At 36.8% G+C, this 14,864-nt stretch overlaps 1 protein-coding gene across 2 annotated transcripts in view; it reads left to right on the top strand.

The window, feature by feature from the left end:
* The window catches only part of SMYD2 (SET and MYND domain containing 2), an 82,239-nt gene that overhangs the window by 39,328 nt on the left and 28,047 nt on the right, over nt 1–14,864 (top strand). For both annotated transcript variants that reach the window (XR_012475723.1, XM_074222661.1), the window contains exon 3: nt 10,329–10,439. Coding sequence is in view for 1 of the 2 variants with exons in the window: in XM_074222661.1 (XP_074078762.1) it covers nt 10,329–10,439 (111 nt within the window). In the remaining variant the exon portion in view is untranslated. The remainder of the gene's footprint in view (nt 1–10,328; nt 10,440–14,864) is intronic.

Raw genomic sequence — 14,864 nt, forward strand, 5'->3', positions numbered from 1 at the left:
ACACTTCAGTGATTTTCTTCAGCAGCATGTGATTAGGGGGGAAAGTAGTGAATCATGGGATATGCTAAGGGAGCAAGAGACTTGAGAAGAAATCGTAGAACTAAATTGGTACACCAAGGGGTTAAGAAGGAAAAGGTTTAAAGAGTATGTAGGAGTGAAAAGAACTGGAAAGGGGCAGAAGGCATAGTAAGTCACAGTGAGAACAAAGAACAAAACTAAGGATTGCAGGACAGAGGGGAAAGGTAGAATGACAACAGATTATGATCAGATAAAGAAATTTCAATTGGATGTAGAAAACTAGTGAGTTTCTTCATGTTTACTTCAGTTGATGTGGAAGAGCAATCCATGACAAATGAGTAAACTGACAAACCTGGAGGGAAAAGTTTTCAAGAGGGTCATCAATATTTATGTTGAAGTCCCCATGAATTAAGACAGAATTAGGGAGGAGAGAAAGATTATGAGACAGGCACTGAATTCATTGAGGAACAGAGAGTGTCTTGGAGGTCAATGGAAAACAACTACCAGAGTCTTGATTGAGTAAAAAAATAAGTATTGAATGAACAAAGAAAGACTGGCTATTAAGAGATGATGGTAGAGGACAGCTAGGTGGCACAGTGGATAGAGCACCGACCTTGGAGTCAGGAGTACCTGGGTTCAAATCCGACCTCAGACACTTAATAATTAACTAGCCGTGTGGCTTTGGCAAGCCACTTAAGCCCATTGCCTTAAAATCTAAAAAAAAAATTTTTTAAAAAGATGAGGGAGAATCTGAAAGTGAAAACCAGGAGCAAAGGTAATCCCCAACATGATCATTGAGTCTGGTTGAATAAGTTAAAGTGCATCCAGCTCTGGAAATGATGGTCAGGGAAGAAGTCACATTACTAAGATAGAGCCAGGTCTTATGAGTATAAGATATTGGAAAGATCAAGAAAAGTTTTAAAATAAAAGCAAGTATGTTATCTATGAAGCAGACATTCAAAATAACATAAGTAGAAAAGGTGGATAGCTTTCTAGTGGAATGTTGTGGGGTTTGAATTGGGAAAGGGAGAAAGCAATGAGTAAGAGAAAATAGGATTTATGCAATGACAACAGGAAGTCAGGTATCACTGACAACGGATCAGGTATGACAAGATAGGAGTCTGTTAATTATTAGGGAACGATATCAGTAGGTTATCATCATTCCTAGGTGTCTTAGAAGAACAAATCTACTTTCTCTTCTATGGAACAGTCCTATAAGAACTTAAGGAAAGTTACATTTTCTTTTCTCTGAGCTAAGTATCCCTAGTTCTTTCAATTTGTATGGGATGGTTTCCCATTTCTCACTATTTCCAATTTGTCATTGACTTTCATAAAATGTGTTGTTCACACTGACTATCATATCCAGCTATATTCTGACTAAAGCAAGTTACAGCAAGACTGTTACCTTCCTAATTCTAGATACTGAATGTCTGTTGAGAGAAAAGGACACTGAGAAATGAACTGGTCCACCAGAAAATTAAGATGAAGAAGGGTGAAGAGTATAGCTAAGGTAGAGGTGATGGCCTTGGAAATCCTAAAATTCCATTTGCTCTTTTGGAACTGCCACATCATGTTTAGAAATTAAGATTTTCAACTGGAAATAATCATTCCTACAAATTAGTTTAGAAATTCAGACCTATGTATTTCTTAAATGATCATCTTGCCCACTGACACCAAAATGGCAAATACCACATCTAAATTGGAACTTCAGTTATCAAGTGTATTTTTGGATTATTTCTTTCAAGTAACTACACCCATTTTAGTTTTTCCTCTTAATTGATGTTTGATTGACTTAGAGTTGGAGTTTCCCTTTCTTAAAGGACCACCATAATATACAGGCTTGATGCTCTTTTATTCTAGGTGTGTGTGTGTGTGTGTGTGTGTGTGTGTGTGTGTGTGTGTATTCATTCATCTAGCTATTTATCTTATCTATATTTTAGTGGTCATATTATTTAAAAATAACTCTACAGGATTATTGTGAACATCATAAATGTTATACATATGTGTATATGATATATAGCAATATAACATTATATACACAATGTATATATACACATTTATTACCTAGACATTATATGTATTATATATTACATAAATATTAAAGTGCTGTATAATGATTATGATTATATGGATCTCACTATTGTGTTACTGATACTGATGGTGATATTATTAGTTATCTTTGCTTCCTAAAAACCAGATACAGAACTCCTAGAGAATAAAGCTTCATATCTATATCTTTATGTTGGTCTTCTTAGACTTTGCAAATCTTTTTTTTTTCTTTTAGGTTTTTGCAAGACAATGGGGTTAAGTGGCTTGCTCAAGGCCACACAGCTAGGTAATTATTAAGTGTCTGAGGCCAGATTTGAACTCAGGTCCTCCTGACTCCAGGGCTGGTGCTCTATCCACTGTACCACCTAGCTGCCCCTTATGTTGGTCTTCCTAGAGAGGGAAACTTCAACTCAATTTGACAATATTAATATTTCTTTTTGTATTCCTTTTGTGTTTTTTTTTTTGCAGGCAATGGGGTTAAGTGACTTGCCCAAGGTCAGACAGCTAAGTAATTATTAAATGTCTGAGGTCAAATTTGAACTCAGGAGTGGTGCTCTATCCATTGGACCACCTAGCTGACCCCAGGTTAATATTTCTTATGTAGCTCCTTCCCTGCCTTCTATCCTTCTTCCTCTCCACCTCTCATATCTACAAGCCTGCCACATGCATTATGCAATAGGCATTAAATAAATATTTATAGATTATTTGGCTCCTGTCTTAGATACTCCCTAGCTTCCTCTCATCTCCTTTACTTGGTCTCATTCCCTTTCTCACTCTTTCCCTGGACTCCTGAAGTTGCCAAAAAAACCTGTTTCTTCTCAGCAAGCTGGAACCACCTGTTCTGTACCTCTGTACTTTATCATAACACTCTCATTTCAGGCTACAGCTAAAAACAGAAATTCATCTCCCTTGTGCATATCTTGTCATTTCTCTCTCCCTCTGCTCTTGGTTATATTTGTCATGGAGTTATTTAACTACCCAGAGTTTCTTGGCACAAAACTTAAACCAAGGACCTGTGCTACATTTTGTGTTAATACTGAGTCCTTCCTATTTGAGGAGGTGTGGGGGGAAAGATTTGAGGGTCAGAAACTATTTGTTAGGATCATTCACCATCTAATTTTTTCATTGGGATCTTGGATCTGAATGTCTGAGAGGGTCAGGAACAAAGTAGTGGGGGGAAGGGTCTTTTGAAGACCATCTGAATTTTTCAGATAAATAGCATACAAATGCAAACTGAATGAGACTATAGTTTGAATTTTTAACTCTTGATTGACTACTTTAAATGTAACTGTTAGAACTCATCCTTCTTTGCATAATTGGATCACAGAATTCTGGAGATGAAAGAGATCTCAAAGATCATTTAATGTAATCTTTTTTGAAAAGGAACCTCTCGATGACATTCCAATAAGTGAACCTCCAACCTCTATTTGAAGGTAACCATATTTACCCAAGATAGCATGGGGATGACTAAGTGGAATATACAGTTTGCTAGGATATTCTCTGCAGAGGAATTTTAATTTTAGGACATACCTCAAAACTGAGATTTGCTTTCCAAAGAATCACCCTAACCTAAAAAAAAAAGCTAAAAACAACAAATGATTTTCCCAGAGCTTAACTTCTCTATTTGATTATTAAGATACCACATGATTGCTATAAGCAATATGAGGTAGTGGAAGGAGAGGTGGTCTTGTTTTCATATTGATTTAGGTTTAAGTCTCACCTCAGACATAGCCATTCTAGTCTTTGTAATAGAGGAGAGAAATTCTGGGTAAAGGTTGATAGGCACCCAGAATTTTGAGAAAGCAGATTTCAAAAAGAGTTTAGAGGAAAGCTACCTCAGAACTTATAGAGTAAAATTTTCCAGAGTAAGTTAGTCCAAGGAAGGATGGATGGGACATTCTCATTATGAAAGAAAAGGGGAATTTGTCTAAAGAGGCACATGGAACTCATCAACCAACTTAGTTTTTTTTTTTAATATATTGTAGATGAGAACAAGTGTCAGAAATGCCAGAGCTATGAACTGAGGATGGTGAAGGAAGCCAAAAACAACAAAAAGAGTGTGGGTTTTCACTCCCACTGCATCCAGGGCTATCTCCCATTATCCTGATCCATATCTGGACACTGGATCCATATGACTCTGGAAGAGAGACTGGTGACTTTGCACATCACTCCCTCACTTAAATCCAATCTCTTCTAGAATGAAGGGCAAAAACATTCATTAATCTACCAGCTATTTGAAGAAAAATATGGGACAAAGAAGGGATAGGATTGGGGTAGCTAGGTAGTGCAGTGGATAGAGCACTGTTCCTAGAGTGAGGAGTACCTGAGTTCAAATCCGGTCTCAGACACTTAATAATAATTACCTAGCTGCCTTGGGCAAGCCACTTAACCCCATTTGCCTTGCAAAAATCTTAAAAAAAAAGACAACAAAGAAAGCTGAGCTTTTTCATACTTGGGATCTATTTTCTCTTCAGAGGAGAATGATATCATGGAAATAGAAAACAAAAATCACTGATAGGGAGTTGAAACTCACAATAAGTAAAGAAAGATCAAGAGAATACCTTGTTGCCATTGATGATTCAAGTCATTTTCTCCAGATGAACTATATCCTAGGACATTTAAGTATTGAACAATTGCTTTGTTGAAGGTCATGGAGAAATATTATTCCAATTTAAAAAAAAAGTAAAAAGCAGACTCTAGGCAAGCCAGACTGACTTTGATTCCTAGGAAATTTTGTAAAATAGAATTAAAGAGATTGTTGGTGAACATCTAAGAAGGGAAACATTAATTACAAAGAGCTAGTCTGCCTTCATCAAGGCAGATTGTGTCAGACTAACCTTATTTCCTTTGTTGACAGGAGTATTGAAATAATAGATGAAGGAAATGCTGCAAATATCTAGATTTTAGGACATCTCATCTTTTTTTGTAGAGAAGAAAGAAAGCTAGAATTAGACAATAATACAACCAGATGGATTCAAAATTGGTCAAATGGTCAGATTCAAAGACTTACTTGTCCAGTTTTATACTCTTGTCATTACCAGACTTTATCTGAATTTTTATGTTCAATTCTGGACACTGTGATTTAAGAAAGATATTAATAGGCTGGAGTTTCCAGAGAAGGGCAACCACAATAGTGAAAGATCTTGAATCTTTGTCTTATGAGGACTGGTTGAAGTTACTGGGCATCTTTAGCCTGAAAAATGAAAGATTTGGAGAGAGATATGATAGATGTCTCCAATAGGTACATCCTCAACTGAATGTGAAGAATGGACTAGACTTGCTTCATTTGACCCTAGAGGGAAAACCAAGAGCAACAGGTCAAAATTTCAGAGAAACCGGTTTAGACCAGATGTCAGCAAAACATTTCCAATCAATAAAACTGACTTAAAGTGGAATGGCCTGCCTCTAAATGGGATGGATTCCCCTGACTAGATTTCAAGCAAAGGCTGGATGAGCACTTCCTTCAGGGAATGGATTGAGACTTAACTGGCCACTGGGATCCCTTCCAGTGAGTGTCATCCTTCTGGATTCATAGAAAGTTTGCTTCAATTCTCAGTGTCCCAGGAAACTCTTTAATAATGTAAGTCATAGACAAATTGCTCATCTTCATTGTCAATCAACAAATAATAATTGTTGTCGTTTGGTGTATTTGTTACTTAGTTGTATGTAATAACTCATGACCTCTTTTGGGGTTATCTTGGCAGAGATCCTAGAGTGGTTTTGCCATTTCCTTCTCCAACTCATTTTACAGATGAGGAAACTGAGGCAAACAGAACTAGTAAATGTCTGAGACTTTTTTTTGAAGAAGAGTCTTCTGACTCTGGAACTGACATTCTATACATCACACCACCTAACTGCCCGAGCAATGATTAAACATATTCCATAGCTAGGCTTTGTGATGTCCTGTGTATCTAAAGAAGGTGTAAGAAGACTGGAAAGGAGGAAGGGAGTAGGTTATAAAGGACTTTCAATGCCAGAAGATTTTCTATTTGATCCTAAAGATGATAGGGATTCAGTGGAGCTGATTGGTGAGAGGGTCAGGCTTGACACAATCAGACTGACTTTAGAAAGGCCAGTCTGGAATGATTCAGGGAGACCAACCAGCAGGACTTTGCAATAATTCAGGTGTGAGATGATGAGGACCATGTTGGTATCACTGTCAGAGAAGGAGGAATATAGGAGACATATTATGAAGAGAGAATCAATATAATTGAGCAATATATTGATGAGGGATGAGAGATTGAGGAGTTGAGGATGTTACAAGAGTGGGCAATTAATAGGATAGTGACATCCTTGCACCTGAAAGTAATAAGAAAATTAGAGAAAGGAAAAGGGCTTTGAAGAAATGGAAATGAGTTCACTATTGGACCTGTTAAAATTAAGATGATTCTGAGACATCCAGCTTGAGATCCAGTAGGCAACTGTAGATAGGAGTCTGTGTAATGATGGAGGGAGTTTTTATTTTGGAAGTTCCCATATTATTGGAAGCAAAAGTTCTAGATTAAAAAAAAATTGGTACCAAATAGGACTAAGAAACTGCTCATTGCCATGGGAAAAAATACTGACCTTAGTTAGAGTCAGAAGACCTAGTTTGGTTTTTTAAGTTTATGACCTTGAGCAAATCACCTCATTATTTCTCTGAGGTTCTGTTTTGTCATCTGTTAAATGAAGGCTTTGATCTAGAATATCCTTTAGGTTCTTCCTGTTATTAATCTTATGCATAAATATTGCCCTATTAGTAATATTTAAATACTGAGAAGAACCCAACAGTATCGGGGTCTCTTTGGAGATCTTAAAATTTCTATGACTAGTCAGAATGATTTTTGGGGGAAACCTGGAACTGACTTCATAATTTAGGTTCTCTTTTGTGAAAACTCAATTTCTATTTAACTGTTGCTTCCACCAGTATTCCCTCTAATTATTAAGTTGGGAAGAGGCAATCATGATTCCCAAGTAACAATGAAGATCGTATAGACAAAAACACTATGATAGAAACCCACATTTCCATATCCCAATATATATTTTAAAAGGCAAAAATCTGGATCTACCAATAGGAATATAGATTTAGTGTTGTAAGAGACTTACAGAGATATTTGGGTGCAAAACTTTTATTTTACAGATGAGATAAGGAAAGACCAGAAAAAGTAAATAACTTCACATTGATCGAAAATGGCAGTGCCTGGATTGAGTCCTGAGCCTTCAAACTTAAAAATCTCAATCTCTTTTTCATCCCATTTTCCTCTGTATCCAATATCTAAGCTGAAGTTCCCTGTGTTCTTGCCTAACCCCCTTTCTCCTCCAAGCATCCTAAAAGTGAGAACCTTGGAAGGAATATTAACCACCATGGTCATTTTGGGTACACTCTGGATAACTATTACTTAATCCTATGACAATGAGACAGAAATGAATTCATAACTGACTTCTCTCTTGACTGGAATGTTCAGTGGTTTTGAAATCATGTATAAGTATAAAAAAAAGTGAATCCTAGCTCACACTGATGTAGTACTTTACCTAAGTAATTTTTTTTTTGTTATGTGACATAGTGGATAGAGTGCTGACTCTAGGGTCAGAAAGACCTGAGTTCAGAATCAGTCTCAGACACTAGCTGTGTGATACTGGGCAAGTCCCCTAACTTCTGTATGTCTCAGTTTCCTCAGTTGTAAAATGTGCATAATGAAAACACCTATCTTCAAGGATTGTTGTGAGGATTGAATGAGATAATATTTACTTTTAAATTTGTAAACCTCTTAAAATTGTAAAACTTTTAAATTTGGAATACTCCTAAGAAGTTTTTAAAGTGGGCCCTTAATAAATCTTGTTCTTTTCCTCTCTCTGTTTTCTCTCTGTTGCTTCTAACAATACTTACTGTTAGTGCAGTTTGTTAACTGTACTTTACAGATGAGAACACTGAGGATCAGAAGCCCTAACTCATACACACCCAAGAAAGTGAGATCTTTTGACTTTGTCTAGAGACTTTTTTTTCCCACAACACCATATGGCTTCATCAGTGGTTAGACTGAGCATAACCTCGGATATTGACTCTGTCCACTGACATTTAAAGCTAATCTTTGTATTTGTGCATTCTATAGCAATAACCAGATAGATAAAGTTCATGGCAGAGAAAAATAAATGACAAATCTATTAATTGTGTTTTTTTTTAAATGTACTTTTTTCAAGATTAATACTGTATTTTCAGGAGCTCTGCATTGATTACAAATGTTTTGTAATTCAGTCCATCCGCAAACATTTATTAAACTGTTAGTTTGTGCTGGCCACACTGCTTGAGGACCAGTAATACAAGTGCAAACAGAAACAAAGTCCCTGCCCTCAAGGAAGTTACATTCTAAAAGAAGAACACTACACCCTAAAAGAGACCTGAAAAGAGGGTGGTCCCAAGAGAGATACTGTGGGATATGGTAGAGATGTCCAGAGTACAGCCTTGTGAGAATGCTTGGTGGGTTTGGGTGTTCTCCTTTGGGGGAGCTTCTGGGAGGAGCCAATCCATCAGAGTGGTACAATAGTGGGCAGAAGGGCCTTCCAACATGGGAACTCCAGATCAACCAATAAACATCGATTATTGGACTGGGCATTATCCTAAGCACACAGGATGAAGAAGGTGCTGGGGCATGGCTTTAAAAAAAAAAAGGAAAAGAAACATGATGAACCCTAGTTGTTCATGCAGGAATCAGGCCAGGGATTTTTCTCATTTAAATAATGGTGGGGGAGGGGGGAAGAAGTGCAAAAAGAAATATAGCTCCAGAATTTGGCTAATTATGATCCATGCATATCCAATGAAAATCAACAGCACCTGGGCCTCACCATGGGTTCTTTTTCCTTTTCCCCCTTCACCCTCCCATTGGCCTCTAAATTTCTGTGGAATCTTGAGAAAGTTCTCTCACTCACATCTTTATTCAATGAGATAATTTTTAAGTACTAAGCCAGCACTATATGACTTATTAAATGATTGTTCCCTTCCCCTTTATTCCATTCCAGGGTGGTAGAAATCCCTAGGATGTCTCTTCCAGTTAATCTCTGATTGTGATAAGAACAGGGACATGGCTAACCCCAAACAGTGATCCTGTGATGGAAAATATTTTTAAATGATAAAAATATCATTTCCATCACACTTCAACCCATGTTTTCCAGTACAAAAGATCTGTGATTTTGTATGAGTATTTCTTCTCTCAGTACAGATTGCTACCTGTCCTCACTTTAATGGATAGCTTTGAGAACTCTCAGTGGCTCAAAAATTCACGTTCATGGGGCCAGCTGGTGAGAAATCTTTCCAGACTTAGCTAGGCTGCTGCTCAGATGACAGACATTCTATCTGTCACTGTCCATTTTGGAAAGGCCTTCTAGAATTTGTGCTGTGCTGGCATTGCATTCTAGAATCCAGGGCTGTTTCCAAACTGCAATGAGGACTCTAAGAAAGCATTTTAGTAGGGTCTGAATTTAGTAGATAGGTTTAAGGAGGAGTTGTGTTCTTTTCAGTGAGGTCTTAGTAATTAGTTACCTTTTGCCTCTAGAAGGATATAAAACTAGCTACTGTAATCTGAGTAATCTGACTCAGGGGGATTGGTCTTAAAGAGTGCCTGCCTAGCCAAAAAAAAAAAAGACTTTGGCAATATAAAATTTTCATAGATAATCTAGTAAATTGAATAATTCACATGTATGAAAATTAGGGCAACTAGGGAGCTCAGTGGATGAGCTCCAGAATTGGAGTCAGAAAGACCTGAGTTTCAATACAATTTCAGATGCTTACTTTCTGTTTGGCCCTGGACAAGACACTTATCCCTGATTGCCTCAATTTCCTCATCTGTAAAATGAACTAGAAAAGGAAATGCCATCCACTCTAGTATCTTTGCCAAGATAATACCAAATGGGATCATGAAGCGGCAGATATGACTGAAATGACTAAACAAATGAATAATTGAGTGTGGATTATATATTGTTCATAGCAGTAAACTGGATTCATAAGGGAAGTTGTCATAGAAATAGAGAAGATGTGAATGCAAACAGCACAGAGTAAATTTCCTCATTTTAGAAACATCTGTCAGGACCAGCTCAAGGTTAGAGTTCTTTCCATCTTAAAAAGATGTTTTTATCTTCACTATTGGTGAGTGTCCTCGTGCCTTCAAAAAGGAAACACATTTCACTTGACCTTAACTGGGGGAACTGACTGCATCCTCTCTTCCTTCACTCTTTTTCAGTGTTTTGTATATTTTTTAAAAAAATGATTATTGCTATCTTTAACCTTTCAGAAAGAAGATTGGCCCATGCACAAGCTAGAGTGTTCTGCTATGTGTGTGTTTGGGGAAAATTGGAATCCCTCTGAGACTGTGAGACTGACTGCAAGGATCCTGGCCAAACAGGTGAAGGGGAAGAATCACATTCTAGAGCTGTTTGGTTCTATCGTTCTTTGTTATGAGTCAGGAAGTTGGATGACTGACCTGCTGTGCCCAGTTCATATAAAAACTTGTTTGACTCAGTTTCCTATTCATATCTATATTAGGTAATCAAATGGGAAAAAAACAAAGCTTAAGTACAGAATTTTGTTTGTCCTGTGGGTGCCAAAACCAGACCAAGATTATAGCAATAGTGTCCTGTTCTGAGCACCACTTAGTAGGATTTCAATGAAATTTAGTTCATCAAGGAATCTGGCTTATTATGTAAGAATCCAGGGGTGCCAGAATTTCCTGAGAATCCTTTGAGTCTTGCCAAATCAGTGTCTTGTCATTTCCTTGTTGTAGTGTGTATAGTGAGACAAAGAAAATGGTAGAAGCAAATGGAGTGGACCTGGGACAAAAAAAGAAAGCACACCTGGTCATTCTTTAAGTCTTTCATAGGCTACCTTTAAAATCAATTTTTATTGATGTCTTTTGTTTTTGCATCACTTAGATTCCCCCCAGATCTTTCTTCCTCTTCCCTCCCAGAGAACCATCTCTTATTTATTACAAAGAATTTCTTTTTCAAAAGATGAAGAGACAAAACAATCAGTAAAACTTATTAACATAATATCTGATGTTATAAGCAGTGCCCCACATCTGTTAATCTCAATCCCTGCAAAGGAGCGAGGTGTGTTATTCTTCTCATCTCTTCATTGTAGCCAAGCTTGATCTTTATAATTTATCTAATATTCATTTCTGTTGCTTTATGATGGTTGTATATACAATATCATACATGTATATTTATGTATATATGTAGGATTAATTAAATATATATATAAAATGTAACAAATGTTATTTTGTATGTATATATGTGATATATATATAGTTATATTTATTATATAATTGTTTTCTTGGCTCTCCTTACTTTTCTTTGCATCAGTTTATGAAAATCTTTCCAAGTTTCTCTGTATTCATGATTTTCATTGTTTTTTATTATAATAATATTTCATTATATCTTTGTGTCATACTTTGTTGAGCTATTTTCTAATCAGTGGGAATCTACTTTATTTTCAGTTCTTTCTTAATACAGAAAGTAGAACTATAAATATTTTGATTTGCATGGAGACTTTCTTTTTGTCAATAGTCTATTTAGTTTATGTGTCTGACAGTGGAATCTCTGGGCCAAGTAGAATGAACATTTTAGTTTCTTTATTTGCACAGTTTCAATTGGCTTTCTGAAATGATTGTACCAGTTCACAGCTGCACTAACAGTACATTTGTTTATCTGTCTTTTCACAACTCCTGTCACTGATGATTCCTGTGTTTTGATATCCTTGCTACTTCATTGGATATAAGGTGAAAATGGTATTTTGAATTACATTTCCTTTATTATTAGTGATTTGGAAGATGTGGGATGCTAGGGCATATTTTTTCTAAATCATTTTAGTATTCTTGTTGCTAACAGCAAGAAAGTCATAGTTTTTTTTAGTTTGTTTTTTTGGGGTTTTTTTTCAAGGCAAATGGGGCTAAGTGGCTTGCTCAAGGCCACACAGCTATGTAATTATTAAGTGTCTGAGACCGGATTTGAACCCAGGTACTCCTGACTCCAGGGCTGGTGCTCTAACCATTGTGCCACCTAGCTGCCCCAAGAAAGTCATAGTTTTAACAGACATATTCTGCCCTCAGAACCCAAGGTCCCCTCCCCTGTGAATCCAAATTGTGTATGTGTTGGCAAGCCTGAGGTATAGCTGTGAAGTACAAGGAAGTGACAGATAAAAAGAAAGAATTGGTGAAGAGGAAGAGGAAGGGGAAGGGGAATGGAAGTGTATAAACATTTATGTTTACTCTGTGTGCCAGACCTGTACTAAGTGCTTTACAGATATTATTTGATCCTCACAACAACTCTGAGAGGCAGTAGCTATTATTATTATTATTATTATTATTATTATTATTATTATTATTATTATTATTATTATTATTATCCCCATCTTATAGTTGATGAAACTAAGGCACAGTGAAGTGACTTGCCCAAGGTCATACTACTCTTAAGTTTCTGTGGTAGATTTGAACAAGTTTTCTGCCTTCAGACCCAAGGCTTTACAAGGGAGGAAAGAGAAAGAAGAAAAGGGAGTGAGGTGATAAAAGCAATATGTGCTTATATAGTAGACTAGAGTGGAAGGCTGCCTGCTTTGTCCCAATTCCTAATATTCTTGAAGTTGACAATCCCTGCATCATGACTGACAAGACTACTGGTTCCCATGTGGTTCTGCCTTCCCCACTTGTTATGTCAGTTATGGGCATCAGTATATAGACAAAAGAAGTCTTGGTCAGGAAAGGGCCAGATGACTTGTCCTTATACTGCAGTGCAAAGGGGTGTGTGGAACATACCAGAAATACTTTTAAGATCTTCTAGTTAGGGTGAGGTTGTTGGCAAGGATACTTTACTGTAAATCTTTCTTTAAAGGTGAAATTTCATCCACGCCTTCGCCAGCCCCTCTTCTCCCTGTTTCCCCACCTCATTTTTTTGTTTTTCAACTAAGCCAAATTTATTCACAAGGATTAGCACATGTCCTCAGCTCAAATATGATACGAAGGGTGTAAATAGGAGTCTAGCATTTTGGAACTCTGAGATAATCTTTCTGGAAATTCTTCTCTGTTTAGTATGGTCAGAGACTCATTAGAGTGCCCTGTCCTCTTCTGGGCTCCACCAGTTTATGGGAAATAAGGCTAGGTTTGAAAAATGGAATTTTTTTTGAGGGTTTGTTTTTTTTTAATTTTGGGAAAACAGGAGACTAATGGGTGGTAGGAAAGAAGGCTTAATAATAGTGTTTAAGAATGTTCAGAGATCCTGTTGAAAGGTAGAGTTTATTTTTCACCATGGATAGGAAAAGGAGAAAATGAGCTTACACTTTAGTAATAAGAAGTTAGCTAGAAGGAAGAACTTTCTGACAGCCAGAGAACTTCAAAAGGAAGAAACAGAATTATCTTCCCTGAAGGTCCCTTAAAAAAGTTGTGTGTGTGTGTGTGTGTGTGTGTACATTCCCATGTATGTGTTTATACACATATCTATATAATCCATATGTTTATTATAACTTTAATACAATAATTACATATAATGTTATATATTATACATAATAATGTTATGCTTATATATATATTTAAGATTATATGTTATTATAGGATTATAGATGGAAGGGAGAGAGAAGACAGAGAGAGAGAGAGAAGAATCAGATCTTCTTGGGTGACTGATCAAGTTCTCTTGGGGAAAGTAGATCTTGAACTCTTTGCTCTCTTGATTAACTAGCCTGCTTCTTTTATCACCATTATTGTTCTTAAGCAGTCTTCTAGAATTTTCTCACAAATGAACAATTTGTTACAACTAAAAACTATTGTGTAGTTCTTGGCTAGTAGTTGCCATACCATTGTGAGTTTATGTCAGATATATTTGCAGTAGTAATAATAATACCACATATTTTAAATGAAAGTTACTGAGCTCAAAAATCTGCCAAAAGTCATCAGCTTAAAGATCATAAAATCCATGCAGGTCATTATTCCAGTTGTATATTGGGGAATGCAGGTGTAGAGGTGCAGAGGGATAGAAGGGTTGAAGCTAAATGTTTAAGCTACATATTTGTTGTTGCAATCTTTTGTGAAACTACCTTCCACCCTGAATTGAATGAATGGTCAGTATGGCCAAGAGGAGCTTCAGGTTAGCTTTTGGGCTCTACCTTTGAACTCTTGCAAACATCATTTATTCTTGTTCTCCAACTCCTACCCTATTAAGCATTGTTAGTCCTCTTCAGGTGTTTAGAACAAAGCCATTGACATAGCTAGCATTGTAGCAGGCAGTCTGGGAGTGAAGCAAAAGCCACAGACATTGGCCTTATGAATGCATTAGGTAACTTGGTGGTGCAGTGGAAAGAACCCTGGCCCTGGAGTCAAGAAGACTTGAATTCAGATGCAGCCTCAGACACCCAGTCTCTTAAGCTCTGTTTGCTTCATTTTCCCCATCTGTAAAATGAGGAGCCTAATAGGAGAAGGAAATGAAAAGGAAATAATCATATATATTGCCCTTACTATATACCAGTACTGTGCCTAAGGACTTGTATAAATATTATCTCATTCAGTAATAACACCTGTTTCCCAGAGTTGTTATGCAGATCAAATGAGATACTGTCCATAAAGAACTTTGTAAACCTTAAAGCACATATAAATGCTTGCTATTATTAGCAATTCTTAATTTGCAAATAAGAAGAATTTCTGTTCTACCTCTAGAGAGGTAGAAGTGGGTATGGTATTAGACTTGGAGTCAGTAGCCATAGGAACCTTGGAACTATCTCTGCACCACATTTTCCTACTCTGTAAAATGAAAAAGTTGGACTTTGGCCTCTAAGGTTCCTCTGGCTCTAA

The sequence above is a fragment of the Macrotis lagotis genome, chromosome 2, assembly GCF_037893015.1.
Source record: "Macrotis lagotis isolate mMagLag1 chromosome 2, bilby.v1.9.chrom.fasta, whole genome shotgun sequence".
In the NCBI taxonomy this organism is placed as follows: Eukaryota; Metazoa; Chordata; class Mammalia; order Peramelemorphia; family Peramelidae; genus Macrotis; species Macrotis lagotis.